The sequence below is a fragment of the Dasypus novemcinctus genome, chromosome X, assembly GCF_030445035.2.
Source record: "Dasypus novemcinctus isolate mDasNov1 chromosome X, mDasNov1.1.hap2, whole genome shotgun sequence".
NCBI classification, from domain to species: Eukaryota; Metazoa; Chordata; class Mammalia; order Cingulata; family Dasypodidae; genus Dasypus; species Dasypus novemcinctus.
In genome coordinates, this window is record NC_080704.1 from 36,681,345 (window position 1) to 36,703,539 (window position 22,195).

At 35.4% G+C, this 22,195-nt stretch overlaps 1 protein-coding gene across 3 annotated transcripts in view; it reads right to left on the minus strand.

The window, feature by feature from the left end:
• The window catches only part of DMD (dystrophin), a 2,676,723-nt gene that overhangs the window by 1,402,736 nt on the left and 1,251,792 nt on the right, over nt 1–22,195 (minus strand). For all 3 annotated transcript variants that reach the window (XM_058291720.2, XM_023592525.3, XM_058291721.2), the window contains 3 exons: nt 19,971–20,153; nt 13,706–13,840; nt 10,608–10,757 (listed from right to left, as the gene is read on the minus strand). In XM_058291720.2, coding sequence (XP_058147703.1) covers nt 10,608–10,757; nt 13,706–13,840; nt 19,971–20,153 — 468 coding nt within the window. The remainder of the gene's footprint in view (nt 1–10,607; nt 10,758–13,705; nt 13,841–19,970; nt 20,154–22,195) is intronic.

Below are 22,195 nucleotides of genomic sequence, written 5' to 3' on the forward strand. Positions count from 1 at the left end.
GGGTTGAGTATGGCTGAAGTTAAAGAACCTGATCTGTACATAAAAATATGGGTGGCGTATCTGCCTGTTTTTTGCCTGCCAGACCACACTTAAATCTGCTGAACCCACCTTTAAGATCTTCTGGGAGAGAGAAAGGTGATGAAGAAAGAGAAGAGACAAGGAATACTTTAAGGTTTTTTATTTAAGAAACTTAAAAAATGAGTTAGCATAGGAAGCAGATGTGGCTCAATAGATTGGGCTCCTGTCTACCATATGGAGACCTTGGGTTCGCTTCCCAGGGCGTCCTTGTGCAGGCAAGCTGGCTTACACCTGCAGAGAACTGACAGCCCACACCTGTGGAGAGCTGATGGCCCGCGCCCATGGAGAGCTAGCGCAGCAAGATGACACAACAAAGGGAGACAAGCAGACACAGAAGAACGTGCAGTGAATGGACACAGAGAGCAGACAGCAAAGCAAGCAGCAAGGGTGGGGGGGATAAATAAAATAAATCTTTAAAAAATGAGTTGGCAAGATCTAGGATGGAGAGAACAGTGTATTGGTTAGGTTGGATGGGAGCTTGAACCTAGAAGTATGAGAAGTAAGTATGAGAAGACTGTTAGATATTTACTAGGAGATATTTAATAGTGGGTAGATATAGGTATGGATTTTAGGGCAGGGGTCTGTGCTAGAGGTAATAGCATATAGATGCTAATTAAAGCCATAGCACACCATAAATTATCAAAAGGACTGAGTGTACAGAGAAAATAGAGCATGAAGTTTTAAAATTGTTTTATACACTACTGGATTAAGTTTACCAATATTTTGTTTAGAATTTTTGCTTATATGTGTATTTCTGAGATTGGCATAAGATTTTACTTCTGTACCATTTTAGTCCGATTTTGGTTCCAAATACTTTTTAGATTTATATTTTCTAGTCTTATATATTCCTTTATATATAGTCTTCTCTTGAATAGTATGATGAAGATTGGAATTATCTGTTCCTTGAAAGTTTGTCAGAATTTTTCTGTAAAACAATCTGAGTCTGACATATTCTTTATGGGAAGGTTTTAAATGACAAAATTTCTATTTCTATTAAGGCTTTCTATTATCTTCCATCAGTTTTGTTGTTACATTTTTTTTCTAGAAATTCATCCATTTCACTTAAGTTTTCAAATTTATGTGCATAGAGGTTGCAACATGTGTCTCATTGCCTTCTTCAAAACCTATTGTTTCTATATCTAATATGATCTAAAATGGGAAACCAGTTAAATGCAATATTAATTTCTCATAAGGCAGCTTTATTTTTATTTTTTTAGTTTTCTTGATAGTCTTTGTTACTTGATATTAACAAAAACTGACATTTAATAAATTCATTTTTGATTTTTGAGTAGGGTTACATGTACCGTTTTGATGTGTCCAGGCGTATCACATAGTTTTTTAAAAAAATTAAGACATAATTTACTGTATATAAAATATACATTAAAATAGGCCAACAATTCCTTATCTATAATTCTGAAATCCACATAGCTGTAGCAACTATGCTTTTTTAAAGATTTGTTTATTTACCCCCCCTTGTCTGCTGTCTGTGTACATTCACTGTGTGCTCTTCTGTGTCTGCTTGTCTTCTCTTTAGGCAGCACTGGGAACAGAACCTGGGACCTTCCGGAGTGGGAGAGAGGTGCCCAATTTCTTGCACCACCTCAGCTCCCTGGTCTGCTGCATCTTTCATTGTCTCTTCTGTGTGTCTCTTTTTCTTGCATCATCGTGCTGTACCAGCTCTCTGCTTGGGCCAGCTTAAGGGGAGCCCAATCGCTTCAGCAACATCCACTATTTTGTTGTTCCCACAACTATTTTTTTAATGATTATTTGGATGCAAAACCTTACTGACTCATTTCTTAGTAAAACCTAATGGCAACTGAATATTTTTATGTTTTATAAAATAACTATTAATGTGTTTAATTTTAGAGCACTGCTGTAGATGCTTCAGATTTCTTTATGACATTCACTATATTACCATAATAAACTGGTATATTTAACTTCATAAATCCAACAAATTTTAAACTTCAAAATATAAATAGTTGCAAGGTTTTTTTTTTGATGTGGGATTAATATTTAAATACTGATACTGATTTTTGTAATTGTGGAGATTTAGTGGTAATAAGTATTGGTGATTTTGTTTCAAGATTTTATAGTCATCAAATTTCTGCTTAGTGTTGAGGTAAACAACTTTTTCCAATGCAGATTTTAGCAAATATTTTTTATTTAACTTAAAATTCTTCGAAATCTGATAAAGAAAGCTTAAGGATTACATAGCCTATCCTTTCTTTCAAGGTTATTGCTTACTAAATTTTAAATATTGTGCAATTCTCCGAAATTGCCTAATTGGACGGAAACTTTCCATGTGGAATTTATATTTTATTAGCTTTATTTTTTTTTATATAAGCAAAGGGTCATTGAGAGTGGAAAGTGTGTGGACAAATGGTCATGTGCCAGGCTACAAGTGCAAAGAGACCTCAACCTAAATGTTCTATGGCCCCTTCCTAGCTTTGTAGCCTTTGAAACGCTTTCCATGTCTATAAAACGGGGATATGAAAGACCCAGCAGCATAAGGCTGTTCTGAGAATTAAATGAGAAAATGCATGTCAGACTCTTAGAGCAGTGCCTGGCCTTTGGTAACTATTCAATTATTTTCGCTATGTTTATGCATTTTGTTGCGCCAGTAACATATCTACTACTTGGTTACTGTGGTGGAGAATTAAGCTATTGTAATAAGTCATAAAAATATTGGATTTAATATGATTTTTAGAGCTGTTTCCTGGTTTACTAGCCATATTTCAAATCATTACTGTGAGGAGTAGAAAATATAGTGCCACATGATTATGAAGAGGTAAAGATGCTTCTTAAAGCAATGGAAATAATTTATTACTTATCTGAATGCAAACTCACACTCTGAAATTAGGACTGGAATCTTGCCTTTCTTTTAAATATTCATAGGCAATAAAACTCTGGCTGTTTGATTGATTTAACAGGCAATTGAATGTTACCTTCATTCGGCATAATTGCAGCTATAAGAAGCATTAGGTAGGCAATAACAACAACAACAAAAAACTCCACAAATCTCTGACGTGGACATTTAATTGAAAAAAAATGGGTTAAGGCTAATCTCCAGTTGAAGAGGGTCCTTCGTTCATTAATGGAAAACTGTTTTTCATTAACCAACAAAAATGGTCAAGGAAACTGTGGCCTAAATTCAGAAATCTTAACTATAACACTGTAATGAACATGTTTTTAAAATTAATTTAAAAACTCTTGCTGTAAGTTTTCCCCCAGCCCCTCAGATAATTTATCTCAAGCCTCCATTTACATAGCCTCAAAACACAAGGTTTTTCAACTCAGTGTGAACATGCAAATGATTGATTTAGCTAACAAATTCTTATGTCTTTTTGTACTATATAACAAGTTTCAAATTGACCATATGGCTTGGATTATACCCTGAGAAATAGGAAAAGTCCTTTATTTATCCATCATTTTAACTAAAATCATACCTTTAAAGTCACATCAGCATGACAGAACTTGGGAAGGATATTGTCTCTGACCTGATGTGGTTTTCATCCAAGTTCTAAAGCACCAAATAAGCTTTATTTTCATTGCCAAATAACACTCAAATTATTATTGGCTAGATGTATTATATGAACTTAACCAGGATTGATAGCAATTTCAGATTTATTTATTTCAAGTTTATTTATTGTTACTCCAGCCTTCTACATAATTTATTATTAATGAGCAGAATTGGAGAACTCTTTTCAATTATTAAGGCTTAGAGGATGATAAAAATTTCTTTTTACCAGTCTTCTCCATGCTAGTTAATTAATGGCGGTTTGTTCATTCTACTTTTTGTCTATTGGAATATATGTATTTGTTTTCCCCTGCCCTTAGTGGGACACACACATATATGTGTGCTTGTGTATGTGCATGCTCTCTCACTTGCTCTCTCTTGCCCTCTTGCTCTCTCTCTCTCTTTCTATTTTCTTTGAGGGTAGATACATTAGCATCCAACACCGTAAAAATAAAATATGCTAATCATTTATTGAATACATACTATGTTCTTGGCACCACAGAAAGTACGTTCCAGGCAGTATCTTATATTTTGCTCACAGCAAACCTATGAAACAAGGTCTGTTATCACCAATGAGGAAATGGAAACTTGCAAATGTTACCTAGGACACATAGCCCATAAGTTGTAGAGGGATGTCCCAGTTATCAATTTATTGTCCTGTTTGTGATACTGGAACTGTCCTCCTTTTGCCAGCTGGCATGAAGTTAAGCTCTGTCAGTAGAGGACCCTGAAGGGACACTGTGAGAGGAAAAGGCTTCCCTTCCTGGTATCATGGTGCTTTTATTTCTTCCTTGCTCCTTGGCTCTTGGTTTGCTTGTGAGATATCTGTCAGCAGAGCTCATCATCCCTCCCCTTATGGACTTCAGCAGTACCCCCTGCAAGTGGCTTCTGACAAGTTCTATGGATGCTCCAGAGGCATGTTCAGCAGCACCCATCCAGCTTCTTGGAGTCTAGGCAGGTGTCCACCAAGTTCAGTAGCACCTACTGCACATAGCTTTCAAAGGAATCCAATGATGGCCCAGCCAGCTTCCCAGCAAACTCAAGAGTATCTCCTACAGGCTGCTTCCCTGAAAATTTTGTTAGCACCTCACCCCAAGATTCCTTTCAAACCAGCTTTAGCCTACTGACTGTGGACTTTGTTGGAGTCAGGGCAACCCAGGGAATTCTCTGCCATCTAATGGGCTGCAAACACACTCTTTCCAAAGAGGTTTGAATCCCAGCCTTCGAGCCCCTTCACTTCTAAGTTTGCTTCTCCATGGGTAGTGCACCTCAGTTATAAGGTATTCTTTAAAATTCTCTTTTATTCCCACTTAAAAATTAATTCCCAGTAAATAGTGAAAACGTCTTTATATTAAATATCCGCTGTTCAAATTGATGTGTGGTTTCTATGCCCTTCCTGGACCCTAACTTATACAAAGGGTTATTGTAGCCCAAGGTTTTCCAATTCAATACTGTGCTTTCCTAACTCAGTAAAGTAGGTGTTCAATCATGGTTTGTTGTTAATTTGAATTATTACTTATTTTGTGGAAATCCTTAAAAATCCTTTATTAAACCTCTTGTTTTAATAAAGGATTGCAAGAGAATGGCACCAATGAGATTGATTCTAAGATTAGGTTAAAGAGTGGTCTATTCCTAAAGATAGCTGGATGCTGAACATTGTTAAAGATGAAAAACTGGATCTTTTAATAGCTTGGACAAAGTCAGGTTTACAATATGACTTTTCATTTTTTACCTGAAATAAAATCCCTAACTTGACACTCACATTCAAATAGAAATAAAATCACATTTTAATACGATATCAAAATCAAAATTTAAATGACCTATGAATTAGTTGCCACCTAAGAGTAGCTACTTCTTTTCATATCCAATAACTGTACAACAATTTGAGAAGGGTGATGGTCCAAGAGATTGTTTGGAGTATCCATTTTCCCATCCCAATCCTGCATGTTGATATGAATATAATAAGGTTGAATAACCTACCCAAGACAGTGGCAGAATTAAAAGGTGGTTGGAGGATAGCTGCTGGTATATCCCCACATGGATGTTATATAAGCACTGCAGCAGACGTTGCTGGTGACATGTCACATCACCCCCTGCCTCATTTGAATTCGCCCACAGCTGCTGTGGCAAGTGTTTGCATGCATGGCTATATTTCCACCTTAAGCACTGACATTCTCAATTTTACATCAGTAACCTGCCCTGAAATACTGGGAATTTTATGCCCCCAGGGGCAACCCTCAAACAATGAAGGAGGAAAATTGGCAGATAAATACCCTAGCTTCCATTGCCTCAGTGGGCTTTTTCTGAACATATTCTACAATATTTATGTTCTACATGATTTTTATAAATTTCCCAGTGTGACTGAGCCCAGTTACTCACAGTGGAAACTCACCAATTATCACATTTTTTGACCTGGTTTAAGTATTTTGTGGACCCCAGAAAATTACGTTCTTGAGCTAACCCATTTCTGTACAGGTAAACCTATTTATGTGGAAACTTTTGGTTAGATTCAGGATTTTTTCATTCTTTTTAAGTTTTAAAAAATTTATTGAAGTCTATCACTCATACATAAACATACAAAAACAATATATGTATAGTAAAAGTTGTGAACTTATAAAGCAAACATGTATAACATCATACAGGGGTCCTTACATTAACCCACCACCAACACTCTGCATTGTTGTGAGACATTTGTTATAAATTATGAAAGAATATCATCAAAATCTTACTAATAACTATAGTCCTTATCTTACATTTGGTGTATTTTCTCTCAACCCACCCTATTATTTTTAAATATATTTTTATGTCACAAGTTGGAAACTTACAAAACAATCACGGACATGTGCAGAATTTCCAAACAATACCCCTCTGTCAACACACCACTGTGGTAGAACATTTGTTATATATTATGAGATAATATCATCAGATTATTACCAGGTCCATAGTGTATATTTGACATAGTTTTTCCATATTCCCCCATTATCAACACAGTACACTTTGGCATAGATGCATGAATATTACATTATTACTGTTAACCACAGTCCATAAGTTACTCTAGTTGTATTTTTCCCATGTTTCTCCACATTTCTACCACCATGCAATAATGATTGATGTTCATCTGCTCTAGCTCACCAAGGACACTCTTGCATCTGTGCCATCAACCACAATTCTCATCCACCTCTGGGTTTACTCTGCTATTCAGTCCTTAGAATATACTCTAGCTTTCTGTTGCAAAATGCCTAGACCAATATCTTCAGTCACATATTCCCATTTAGAAACCAGCTGTTACTCACTATAATGTGTTACCAGCATCTCTGTACATTTCCACACTTTTACAGGAAAGCTAATTAAAACTTCTACGTACATTAAACATAGGTAGTCCATCTGAGTCTTCCTGTCTCCTTTAAGAATCCACCACCTACCACCAGGTCTTGAAGATACTTTCCTACATTTTCTTGTAGCTTTATGGTTCTTGCTTTCATATTTAGGCTTTTGATATATTTTGAGTTAATTTTTGTATAAAGTATGAGACAGGGGTCCTTTTTCCTTTTTTTGGCTATGGATATCCAGTTCTCTCAGCACCATTTGTTGAATAGACTGTTCTGCCTGAGCTGGGTGGATTTAACTGGTTTGTCAAAAATCACTTGACCATACACGTGAGGGTCTGTTTCTGAACCATCAATTAGGTTCTATTGGTCTATGTGTCTGTCTTTATGTCAGTATCATGCTGGGGTTTTTTTTGTTTTTTTTTTTAATTTTTTTATTTTTTATTGACTTTGTAATAATATTACATTAAAAATATATATGTGAGGTCCCATTCAACCCCATCCCCCCACCCCCCCCTCTCCCCCCCCCCCAACAACACTCGTTCCCATCATCATGACACATCCATTGGATTTGGTAAGTACATCTTTGGGCACCTCTGCACCTCATATACATTGGTTCACATCATAGCCCATACTCTCCTCCATTCCATCCAGTGGGCCCTGTGAGGATTTACAATGTCCGGTGATTGCCTCTGAAGTACCATCCAGGGCAGCTCCATGTCCCAAAGACGCCTCCACCTCTCATCTCTTCCTGCCTTTCCCCATACCCTTCGTCCACTATGTCCACTTTTCCCATTCCAATGCCACCTCTTCTATGTGGACATTGGATTGGTTGTGTCCATTGCACCTCTATGTCAAGAGGAGGGTCAGATTCCACCTGGATGCTGGATGCAATCCTCCCATTTATCATGCTGTTTTTACCACTGTAGCTAGGTAATATGATTTAAAGTCTGGGAAAAACTTTGTTTTTCCTGTTTAAGATGTTTATGGCTATTCAGGACCACTTACCTTAAGGGATCTTTAAATTAGATCACTTTTGATTAGATTGCATCGGTTTGGGGGCTTTTGATTGAACTCCTTAAGTAACCCAGAGTGGAACTTGCACTCTTGTCTCCAGAGTCATATAACCAGAGGAGACGCAGAAAAAAAAGGGAGCTGCCATTTTTACCCTGCCATGTGAAAGAGGACTCCAGGATCACCTTCAGTCATAGAAATCATAAACCCGGAGAGGCTGAGAGGCCAGAGGCTGGAATCAACAGAACAGCCAGAAGCTGAAGAGAAGGGACCTGGGAGAGATGAGCCATATGCCTGATGGTCCACAGCTGAGCTCAGGGAGAGAGTGAATGTGGAGGAGAAGGCAGAGCAAGGCCATCATTTTGCCTTACCATGTGGCTGGAGTGCAGGACCTGCCAGCAGTCGACTTTTGATGAGACAGCATCTCTGATGATGCCTTGATTTGGACATTTTCACAGTCTAAAGAGTGGTATGATTTTATGCTAATAACTCCCCATTATAAAATCCAACTGATTTATGGTATTTTTGCATTGGCAGCCTTTAGCAAATTAAAACACCCCTCATCAACTTTTCTCACTCTCCCCATTTCCTTACTTGTACTCCTTGATATCACCTCCTAAATAAACCCCTGGCAGTGAAGCACTTATCTCAGGGTCTTCTTTTGGGTGGTATCAAACTTAAACAGGTACCTTAGTTTCAATGTGTGTAAAATGTAACATGTCACCTTCAAACTTGATTTCCCAATCTTGTTTATGAAAAATATCAGATACCCAGTTATCTACACCAGAAACCCAGATGTCCTCCCAGACTTTTAAAATTTTCTCTGTACCTCTCATCACTGCCCTTGCCATCCTTCAACTGACCTAAAAAAATCACTTCTTAATTGGTCTCACTGCCTGTGATCTCACTAGCTCTTAGGGCCACCTACTTTCCACAGGCTCTTCAAAGTAACCTAATGTGATTATTATGCCTCTCTTGTCCCTCTGCCTCACATTTTAAACCCTTTAGTTGTTCCCTGAATAAATGGCTATATTCTAGGCTGTTCGTAAACACAGATCGCCCTCAGAAATGTTGCTCATGCTTATGTTTCAGGCTCAACTTCAGCCACTCCCCCATTTGTACTTGAGGCTCTAGCAAAGCCAAATGGTTTGCAGATTCCCACATGTAAGCACTTTCATAATTCCAACCCTTTGAATGTGTAGTTATCCCTGCCTAGAACTGTCCCCTCTACGTTTGATCATTTGGCTAACTCCTACTTTTATTTTAAAATGTAGTTCACAACTAATCTTTTTCAGTAAAGCTACCCAAAATGTCTTCTTATGCTGACTCTGACTCAGGAGAACCCGTTTTCTTTGCTTTTCTAATTCTCTGGGATAATTTTAACACAACTTTTTCATTTTATATGGATATTCGGTATTATGTTCTGTATACACTAGGAAAATCAATGAATCTTTGCTTAATTAATCAATGTTTATAATTCATGAAGTGTAGGAATATTGTTTTACCAAACTTCAGAACAGTGCTTGACATGTAGTGGATATGCTCGGGTAGTAGACAGTGAACTAAACTTGACTATGAAAGAGGATTTCTTGAAAAATAATCCATTCTCTATTTGGGAGAGTGTATGTAAACTTCGTTCCTTTAGGAGAAATGAGTTATTTTGTTTTGATATTTAAAATCTTGCCATGGTGTGTGAATTGGAAAATATGAAAATTTCTCCATTATCTATAAATAACTCTTTTGATTTGTTTGAGAGGAAGAAATAATATCTGGGGTATTAATAGAATCACATGCATTTTTGGCAAATTATATATGACCATAACACACATATACATGTGTGTGTGTCTGTGCGTGTAGAAAAAGAGGGAATGGAGATGAAGATACACATACATACAGATCAGTCTTAGGTAGAGAAAAGAACTCTGTGCCCAAATAAGATCTGGCTTTGAATACTATATTAACTATATTAACTATTTACTATTGCCTAAGCCTGCCTTCACTTCCCTTTAGCTTGATTATACTTCAGACAGGCTTCTTCCTGACTCTAGATCACTGACCTTCCTCTCACCCTATCCCTGACATTCCCCAGGACACTGAAAGACTCATAACTAGGTAGTTCCTTATTTCCCTCTTCTTCCCTCTTAGACCTTACTGACTCCAGATGGCCTGATTACTTCAAAGGAAAACGTTCCTGAACAAGTGGTCCTAATCACAACCTCAGTAAATCAGTGAGCCACCCCAGTGATTGACCCACCTACCATCTTCCTGTGCTTTTCCATTCACCCACCCTCAGCCTTTAAAAACTTGCTGTCCTTTGTTTCCACAGAGTCCAGTTCTACTTTCTCTCTCCCCTATCAGACTTTCTCACTGTCAATGTAGAGTTCTGTTTTTGGTGTTTTGTTTTTACACTAGTTTGTGGACCTGAATCAGCCACTGCACTTGATCTGTCTCAGTTGTATCATACGAACCCTACTTTGCAATGCATGTGCAAGGTAAATGATATAATATACATGCAAAGAATTGAGCCAGTGCCTGGCATTTGAAAGTCACTAAAACCTGGAAGCTGAGCTAATATTTGAAGTATTCCTCATTTTATCTGAAAGGCCTAAAAGTATTTGCTAGGCATTTTATGCAAATTAATTTAAGGAGATTTTTCACCCTTATCGTCATACCTCTTCATGTAGTTCTCTCCAACGAGAATTAAATGTCTCAAGCTCCTCATTGATCAGTTCATCCATGACTCCGCCATCTGTTAGGGTCTGTGCCAATACTCGTATCTGATTTGGGTTATCCTCTGAATGTTGCATCAAATTTTCAAGTGACTGAAACACATTTGTAATAATTACTATTTCTCTTCTTGTTCTAAAAATTTTGAGTAAACACAAAATGCCTGGTATCTTCTAAATTACATATAATTAAGTCTTGAGCAATTTATGTCAAAATGTAATTGGGATAGTAGACCAAGAAGGATAATTGTTGTTATTATTTTTAAAATGATGTTGCTTTATATGAATCTACCTGCTCTTGTGGCAGACCTTGTGGTTTGGGCACTTTAAAGAAATTACAACCACCTTCTTCCCTGATGTACTCTACCATAAAAACTGGAAAGCTTTTATTATTAAACTAAATATTATTTAAGTATTCAATTTCTCAACTAATCTTATAACTAGTAATGACTACGTGACATGATTCTGGTAATATATGTAGGTAAAAATTCATGAACAGAGTTTCCCTTCACAAATAAAAAAAGATATGGTCTCTCAAGAAGGAATCCCCTTTGCCCTCTGCACTTTTTCACATATACATAGCCTGAGAGGCGAGCAGCTATCTTTGGGCAAGAACGCAATACAAAATGAGGATACCTGACATCATATTCAGGAAGAAAGAGAGAGAGTGCAGCCTCCCTCCAGTCTTTTTGAGGTAAGGCATGATAACTTGAAGAGCTTAAGCCACTGTCTAATTTTCTGTTATTTACAATCGAACTCATCCCTACCTGATATACTACTCAAACCTGTCAAGGCTGCCTGGCTATGATGGGCAGGGAAACAAATCTCAGGGTCAGGTAGAGGCATGCAACAGAACAGAACAAGTGATTCAATATCATCTTACTGGATCTCAAACATGTCTCCAGGTTAAGTGAGGGACATTCTGTTTCTTCCAATGCTTTCCTTGATTCTTATTTGTTTATTGTGATTTAAAGAAATGGAATTGTCTCTCACAAATTTGTATACATTTCTTTCTTATGTATCTAATATTTCTCAAATTTTAAGCAGCTTCAATATATTGTCTGGCTAAATTTTGAGGCAGTCAAATTATAAGAATTTAATGAGTTTGTGCCAAAAATATGACTATGACCTATAAAATATTTTGAAGGCCATCACATTCTTGAGTAGAAAAAATATTTTCACTAATGATTTCCCCTAAAACATACATATTATTACTTCTAACAACTCTTTATAAATTTTCACTTTGAGAAATGTATATTTTTTCTTTATACATTCTAATGAGGTAAATAGACTGCTAATTTAAAAGACCAGTGGATTCAAAGCAACCGAACAAAATTAAGGAATCTATCACAAAAACCTTGAAATAGAAGGAACCTTAGAAGTCATCTAATTTTTTCTATCCTTGATAAATTGTGCTAGCCCTCTGTTTCTCAAAGTATGGTCTGGACTAGCAGCACTGCCAATGCCTGGGCTCTTGTTGGAGATGCAAATTATCAGGCCTCACCTAAGATCTCCTGGATCAGAATGTGCATTTTAACCAGAGTACCAGGGGAATTGTATGCCCATGGAAGTTTAGAAGCACTGGGTTTGACTAGTCCCATCCTCATATTTCAAGAGTTGGGGAATGCATTGTTACTCTTTAAATATAATGAAGTACCAATTTAAGCTAAAATAGTTTCCTAATATTATCCTGACGCCGTTTGACTGATTAGTCATTATTATAATGGTTTTCTTTTTACTTTATCTTATTGGCCTTAATTTTGCCCTATTCTATATACCAACCATGCAAATTCTTGCAGACCATCAATATATCTCCTCAAGGTATTCCAGTCACCTCCTTCCCTTTACTCTCCATTATTATCTCAAGTTCCCCACTCCCTTCCTGGTCATTCCTCTCTGAATACACCCTAGTTTTTCAGTGCACCTCTTAAAATGTGGCAATGAGAATTTAACAAGGTACCCCAAGCATGATATGATCTTTTCAGAGAATAATTGCTTTATTATGTCCTTTATTCTGCCCACTGTCCTTTTATTAATGCAGTATAATTTTCCTTCATTTTTTGGAAGAGGAATCACATTGTTGATTTTTCACAAAGAGTGTTCAGACAATGGATGTCTCTGAACAGGACAGGGCAGAGTTACACAGTCCACCTGAGAACTCCCTCACTGTTCCTAAATCCTTCTTAGGTTTTCCAATTCTCCTTTGAAAACAGGAAGTTGGATGAAATGATCTCGAAATTTCTGCTCTGACGTTATAGGATTGCAATTCAATGGCATGTCCAAGCAATCATGTTACATTTTCTTCGCGACTTGCCATGTCTTGGTTAATGTGTGTGCACTATTTTGGCAGATTTATACTTGGACTACACTTTATACAGCTCTATGCTACAACTACAAATTTGTTGCATAAAAATGATAAGATCACTACACAATAAAATATACAGAGCATGAATGATAAATTAAATATCAGAAGGTAACAGAAATAAAAAATTATATGTACAAACTCTTTACTTTCTACTTGTTAAAGATTTCCAAAATAAAGTTTGAAAATGTTTTAAATTTTTCATGAACATTTTAAAGGTCCATTTCCAATATCAAAGCATGTCCATATAAAATCTCAAGATATCCTGCAATATATAAATTTAGGATTTTAACTAATTTTAAGATATATTCCAATTCAATAGAAGTAGTTTTAAAGCTGGAAATAATGTTTTTATTATTGTCCTGTTTATCTCTATTCCAAAGGAACAAAATTGTGCACTCAAACTGTCTTTGTAGGTGTGTAGTAGATTTAAGTAGGCAAAGACAGGTGTCAACATAGCAGAAGACAAATGTCCTTGGTAAGAGATTGAGCTACTCTATTTCCTTCAGGCCCAGAGGATTTTTAGGGAGTACAGAAGTTTCAGCAAAAAACCCAGTGTCGAGTGAGGCACAGCAACTCTACTCTCCTGTACAGTTTTCTTTGCATTTATTTTCTATTTGGTACTTGGCATTTTCCCATACTACATATAAATGATCATCATTCAGATTAATTCACAACTTACATCTAGTACTTCAGAGATTTCCTCAGCTCCGGCCGGGACTTTTTCAGTGGTTTTAAGTTTCATTTCTACTTCATTGAGCCACTTGTTTGCCTTCTCCAAGTATGACAATAACTCATGCCAACATGCCCAAACTTCCTAAGAAAGAAATACATATCAAGAATGAAATATTTTGATAGAAAAATTAATGCATGACTCTGGAATTTCCATTTTTAAAATTTCTGAAAAGATGAATATTTAATTTTACATCTTTCATCTTTTCCTTTGCAGTAGATAATTTCAAGTGCAACTATTCATTTTGATCTTCTAAGTCCTTTATAATTACAAATCATTAAGGAAATGTTTTATTACATGAATAAATTCAAGGTTCAGTGACTCTTAAATATAAAAAGTAATTCACTAGCATTACAGTCTAGGAAATAGAAAAATAAAAACATTTATAAAAATGCATATATAATCCAAACATCCTAACACATCAACCATTATTAGCACCTGTAACATCTCTAATAGTGATGTAACACATCATCTATTAGCACATTTCTGTAACATAAATGATTTGATAGTTAAAATTTACGTTTGAATTCAATTATAACTTTCTTTTAATTAACCATTATATCATATTTTTCTATATTATTAGTTAGACATATTTTTTGGTGTGAAAATCTAAAGTTTCACTTAAGAGGCTATATCTTTGTTTCCTTCACAATAGACATTTATTCAATACACTTTTTTAGTTGTGTTTGCTATTAAAATATGTGATGAACATCATTATGAATATTGACATGAATACAGATGTAATTCCCTTGCGGTAGATTATCAGAAATATGACAACTAGGTTCAAGGGTATGATTATTTTTAAATGGCTTTTGAAATATGTTTCATAAAACTGATTAAATAATATAAGAACTGACATATAAAAAAGCAAAAGTTTATGATTTCTAGAAAAAAATGTAGATGAGATTCTTTCTGACCTTGGGATGGGCAAGGATATTAAAAAAAACATTTTTTTAAGAAACAACTGAATGTAAGAACAGGGATGAATAAATTTACTATACTAAAATGAATACCTTCTAGTCATCAAAAGATACTGTAAGAAAGTGAGAAAAAATTCCCCCTTAATATTAAAGCCAACAATTACAGAATTTATAACAGATGTGAAAGAACATAAAAGGAACTCCAAAAAGTGAATTAAAAGTTTAACAACCCAATAGAAAAATGGAAATGTCCTGAAAACCAGCATTTCAAATCAAAAGATTAATTCATAATATAATTCTAATATTCTCTAAAAAAACATAAGAGAAGTTTAAACTCAGTAATCATGGGAACATAAGTCAAGATTACAATAAGATATTTCACAACAAATGACAAGTTTGAAAATTTCGAGTGTGAGAGAAGATCAGAATCAACAAATATCCATACTCAATGCTAATGGGTGTGTATATTGGAATGATAGCTTTAGAAAACAATTTGTTCTCAGGCAGGTGAATATTCCCATACCCTACAACTCAGTAATACTTTTGCTTTTTGGTATATATCTTCATAGAAGCTGCTTTGCATGGGCAAGAACTACAGATAAAATTTTTTCATTTCTATACTTTTGTAATAACCAAAAATAAATAAATAAAAGGAAACATTGGCAGGAGAATGGATAAATATACTCTCATATTTATACAGAGAATAGAGAAATTAAAATGAATAAATTCCTCAAACAAAAAATATAGTTGAATATTGGATACAAAGATGTTGGATGAAAATAGAAAATCCTAGAAAACTATATATAATAGGTTGATTGAACAATATATTGTTTGGGTATTCATATGTGTGAGATAAAATATTTTTAATAATAAAGGCAAATTTTTGGATGTGGTTATAATTGTCGAGGGAAAATGGAGGAAGGAGTGATACAAGGGAAAAATTAGAAAACTGGTCATTTTCCTTTAGCTTTCAGATTGTAAATATTGGGCAAACCTATAAATACCAATCACCATCACCTTCCTCCTCCTCCCCCTCAAAAACAAAAATAAAGCGTAGGAAGGAAGCTTTATTTTAAGAGAAACTAAAAGTCTATCAGAATTCCCATTCTTTCTCCTTTGTTTACAGCTTTTGCAAATGATGGCGGACATTCCCTTACCAATGATGAAAGTATCAGTCTAGTCTGTCTTGACAACCTTCTTTACTAGCTGGCTATTCTAGGTATGGTTTATTGTTTATCACAGAAAGTAAACTAAAGTATTTTGCTCTAAAAGATAACAGAAGTGTTAAAACTGGGTCATTTCTAACTCCTGCTGGACTACAGGATCTCTTCCCTCTGGGCAAAGATCCCACTGGGAAAATAGAAATATCTCTTTAAATACCTGAGGGTACTTTAGAGCTCTGAAGATAAGGGGATGCAATTAGTATTGCCTTATTAATTTTGATGCAGACTGAGGTGATTAACTAACTTTCTGATTTGACCATCGGAATTTATGGTCTCTTCTGTCTTCAATGCATCTGAAGGACACAGCTGGAGAGGCTGAATATACTTGCTTTATTTGAACATAAAATAAATATACCAAATAAAATATAGTACTGGCAGTCTGAGTTGGGACTAAAAGCCACTTAGAATAGCTGTTATGTTTAATACTTTGAAACTTAAAATTACTTTGAAACAGCAAAACTCAAAAAGACTTTGAAAGAAAGTACTATGGAAAAGGAAACTTCCATTCAAGATGGTAGATAGAGCTAATGTGGTTAAACCTCTGTTCTGCTTCAGTCATATGAAAGTGCTGGATAAATAATAAAGGAACTCATTCTAAATCAATATTTAATCTAAGAAAAAAGTAGGAAAAATCCTCAGGTGGCAGGAACAAGAGAGAAATTAAAGCACAAGTAGAGAGTGGGAAACAAAGCTTAACAAAATACTGGCATAATAGAACAGGGTAGATGACATCAAAGCTTAACACTAACATGGAATAGGAATTGAAGAGTTCTTTTTGCACAAGTCAGGGAGAATGAAAAGCCTAAAGCATAAGGCACCCATCCTGAAAACAAGAATTAGAGAAAACTCCACCCACTGGAATATAAGGAATATGCCAGGAAGCTGGGCATCCTTTGGGCTCTTGGATGGAAAGTTAAGGATCCACCATGAGAAACTGAAACACAACCTTATATCACACATTAGGGCAGAATGTGGTATCTCATGGATCCTGGTATAGAAAAATACAAAGGACTCATAGAATCCCTCCAACAACCCCAAGCAGAAGGGATTTCTAGTAAAAGCAAGTGCTCCTTTAGGTGAGCTCACAAATAAAATTACAAATATGGAAATAAACTGCCATTATCAATTAATGAATTAAGCTGTAAGCAGCTGAAGAGAGAACTTGACAACTAGAAGATAGATTTTAGAAAATTACCCAGAATTCTTAACACAGAGATAAAAATATAGAAACTATTAAAGTGGAATCAAGAATGAGAACATAGCTTGGAAAGAATATTCATAGCTCTAATAAAAGTTTCCTTAGGAATGAGTGGAACGATTAGGAGAAATCGTCAAAGAAATAATGGAGGACTGCTAAAGAAAGAAGTTCTCTGTTCTTCATAACATACCAGGTGACAAAGTATAAATGAAACAGATTTACATGTAGATGTAGAATGAAATTGCAGAGTATCAAAGACAAGGAGAAAATTAAAAGCTATCAGAGAAAATGACAAAAGAAAAATAATTTGATGATAGACTTCTTATCAGCAAGAAATTTCAGAAGACAAAGGAATAAGACTTTCAATCTTGAAAAAAAGAACTGACCCTGAATAATTATATGCTCAGATATGTTATTATGCAATATTGAGGGCAAAACAAAAGCATTTTCTAAAGCATTTTCTACTCACAAACACTCAATGAAACAATAAGAAGGAAACTGTACACAGAAGAAAAGGCAGGGATACACAAAGCAAAGCAGACACTAAAAATTGGTAAAATTATGTTGAAAAATCTAAATAAATAACTATAATAATTACAACAACAGGTGCAGGGACAATGCTATTGACTAATTCGGGAGAGTCCAAACAAGGTGCAAATAAATACTGGGCAGCAATATGTATCCTAAGTATCAACTTTTTGTGTGTGCTGCGTTGGCATCCATCTCACTTTGGCTAAGCCCCTTGCCTCAACACTGACCTCTGGCCTTGTTAATGAACAACTTTCCAGCCATGGGGCATAAATTCCCCCAGAGCCCAAACCCACATGTGTGGCTACCACCTTACCACCCACAATGCCTTACCTAGAACCCACCGCTGGTCCCAAATAAGCTCACTATCCCCACTGCCCTCAGATTGCCAGTCCCTTTCTCTTTCCTTGCATGTTTGCATTAAACTAACCCAATCTTTGACTCCCTTGGGAAATTTACTAACCTCCACCCCTGGGCCACAATAAAAGCACAAGCCCACAGGTGCCTCTTGTTCTGCCTGTGTGCTCCCTACCTGCTGACTGAGCTACCTGAGTGGATTTGGTTCCCCATGGACCCCTCGCAGCACCCCTTTCTCTCTCTGGTACTTGTAAGTAACACTATCTTTTCTCATGCACAATGGCCTTGGTTTTGAACTGTGTGGCACCTGACTTCCAACTGAACCCAGATTTAAAATCAACTTAACTAATTTGAAACAATATGGAAGATGGGAGAGGTAAGTTTAGAGGTAAACCTAATGTTTCTGCCATATTATTGTTAGAGAGAAGCCTAGAAATATTCATTATAATTGGACTTTATTAAGGTATGTATGATAACAGTTAAGGATACCCGTTAAGATAAAAGAAACAATATACATATTCCAGACTAGGGGAGAGGGAATAAAAAGGTACTAAGTAATTAGATAATTCCATTACAAATAGGAAAGGTTAGAGTTATCATTCCAGATCAGTGGGAAATTACTTTTCATTTTTATTATTTTTCATTTTCATATGTAAATTTTCACTGGTACAAAAAGAAAATATCCCTTTGGAAAATACAACTCAAAATAAATTTCGAAAAAAAGTAAAAGTAAAAATAAATTTCTGATGGAATAAAGAGTCTAATTTAAACATGAATAAAAGAAAGCAAAGTATAACACTTATGTGAAGAAATTAAGAACAAAAGAAAAGATTAAGTGTTTCGTCTAAATACCAGCAGAAAGCAATTTCCTAAATACAGAAACTCCTTCCCTCATATGACATGAGAGTGAATTAGTTGTGACTTCCTTTGGATTCCCAGTCTCTTCTTCTCTTTCCTTTCTTTGTTTGCTTTTCTGCAGCACTCACATAGCACGAATACAAGGGATTTATCTTTATATCCTCAGTAATTGTAACATTGCTTATCATATAGAAGCTACTCGCCAAATGTCTCATGAGCGAATTGGATAAATAAAAGAATAAGTACTGATAAGAAAAGAAGGAATTCAAATTGAGAATGGAGAAAAATCAATGATCATTTTATAATGAGAAATATCTAATATTGGGGATATTTTGGCTATTTTAGGCAAAAGATATTTTTAAATATTTTCAAAGATCTACTTTACTGATTTCAGAATGGAATATTCCTTTAAACATCAAATACTCAAAGTGAAAAAAAGACCTTGACAGTAATGTTTCTCAACAATAATGAGACACCTGAATTCTTTATCAACTATATTCCAGTACAAAATCAATGGAGTAAAGCACATGGGAAAGATAAAGGAGGATTTATGATAAGAAGTATATATAGCAAAAAAACATAAAAAATTAAAAAGAGCTAGCTACTATAAAATGTCTTATAAAGAACTCCAGAAGTTATGGCAATTATTAAAGACAATTATAATAAGATACACTTCTCCACTGAATACCTTCCTGCTCACATACTTAAAGAAAGGAGTTTATGTGCATTCAAATATATATATGTATATAAAATTAGAGATGATTTCTATAAATCTGGAGAAAACTTATTTAATAGGATTTTTGTGATCTAATAATAATAAGGGTAATAATAATTATTATTAAGAATTATTATTATGTAAGAAAAATTAGAATAACAGCTGCTCAGATTTAATGAACACTATGCTAAATATTATAAAGGGATGAAATAATTTAATCTTCTCATTAACCTTATGAACTAGGTATAATTTTTAAGTCCATTTTACAAATGAGAAACAGGTTTAAACAAGTTAAACAACTGGCGCAAAGTGCTTAAGGGAGGAATTCAAGTAAGTGGTTTTACTCCAGTGCATATCCCTTGCATAGGATTGTATATCGACATATAATTAATAAGGACCAAGAATATCAACTGACTTCCAAAGTCTTGCATTTGCCGTTCAGCCTGGTGCAGAGCCACTGGTAGTTGGTTGTGAGCGTGTCAAGTTCTTTTTTTAAGGCCTCCTGTGCTGCAGGTGGAGCTTGAGCTATGACACTATTCACAGATTCCGTGAGGAGTTTCACTTTCGTTTCCTTTTGCTGGGCCTCTTCTTTAGCTCTCTGAAAAAACAAAGAATGCTGTTTTACTAGCAAGCAATGATTTTACTTGCACAATGCTTTCCTAAGTATCGTATCATTTCTTCTTCATAATATCCTTGTTAGGATGACGTTAATAAAAATAAATCCAATACTGCTTTCAACCCCCTCTGTAAATTTAGGTTTAATTATCATTGGAAACATGAGGGGAAAAAAGTGTATTCAGAATATAATAGCACTTTATTCAGAATAGTTTGAAAACTGGGATGTATGTGTGTTATGTGTATGTGTACATATCTGTATAAAGAAATCTGTTTTAAACAAGCAAGAATCAAATATTCAATAATAACTTGGTTCAAAAACATCCTATAGTTTAGAATTGAAATCACTTATAAATTACTTAGATGAATGAATAATTCTGAAATCAGTACAAATGTCATTATTTAAATCGAAATAAAATTTTCACAGAAATATCTTCATAATGAGATGTCTGTGATCATGTTTTGATGAAAGAAAGTTCTGCTCAATAACTTGAAAGTCATAAATGGGCTTAGAGAGTGGAATATGCTCCTGAGAAAGATAAAAGCAGCCCCGGACTTCAGGAGCTGGCTTGGCACACACAACTATGTCTTAGTCTTCTCCATTTGAACATAAGCTGTTTCACAGATCATCAACATCAGACAAGGAGAATTCATGACCATGCTGAATGAAGATAACAAGACCACTCCATAATCATATTTAAACACATGCAAAATCATGGACATTGTGCAAACCAAAAGTACCCAGCATCTCCCTATCCTGGTTAATGAGAGTGCTACTTCTTTATCAAAGACAGGTTTGTGTTAACTCTAGTCTTTCCTCTTTCTAGACAAGACTTAGTAAGATACCCAAACACAGAGTTACCCCCACTTCCTGATGGCATCCAATCCAAAATCAAGCCCTTAAATCCCCACCCAAATCACCTAAAACCAGCCCAAATCCTATAATGGTTCTTCCTAACATGTTCTTATTTAGACGCTCCACAGTTTCTCATTGAGTAAAATCTTCCTCATTGCTAAATGTAATGAATGTAACTTGTTAAGCTATAGGACAGTTGCTAGTGGCTTTTGGTTGGAGGGCATTTACATTCTTTATCAGTCAATGTTCACATGCATGTTAGAAACTCATAAAGACACACACACACACCTACACACACAGACACACAATATACATTTGGTTTGGGTACCTCCAAAGGTCAACCCTGAGATGAGGTTTCAAGCATAAGTTGTTTATGTGCAATGTGAAGGAAATATAGGTAAGAGAGCAGGAGAAAAGGAAAGGGAAGGGAGATTATAAGAATATACTAATTAGGCCAAGTAACCACAACTGGAGACTCGAATTTATCTTCTCGGAAGCTCTGGAAAAACAAGTCCCAGGTTTATCCCATTCAGGGGTGTGGGAGTTGGGGGATCTATACTCCAGAACCCATCGTTGGTTGAAGGGTGTTTGGAGAATCTTAATTACCTAGTACTTGCAGTCTGTCAACCAGGTGGGAAAAGCAGGATCCAGTGGCCACAGATAGCCCTCGGGTAAAGACATGCCAGTTCTGGCAGGTGGAATTTGGATCTATTTTCATTGAAGTTACGTGAGTAAGGAGATATGGGCAAGACATGGACAATGTCACCTACAAAATGCCATAATATTTTTCAAATTGATCTTTCTACTCCTCTGGACTTAGGCCCACAATGCCTTAAAAGTATATAATAGGATGCAACTGCAGTTCTTTCTTTTATTATAAATGGTTTGCCTTCACTGAATTTAATGTCATTGAATGAAATATTTAAATATTCCAAATAAATACGTTTTTTGGCATCACTGAGTGATTTGAAATCACTGTGTGGTTTCTACACAAAATACATTTGATTATGGTGATAATTATCTTATTATCAACAATGTTTATAACCATGTATCATTTACTATGTGCTACTGAGTGCTATGTCAGATATGTAATGCATCCTGACTTTTCAGATCTTTGACAACATTCTGAGATGTATTTCATTATCTCTTTATTAAACATTAGAAAGCTG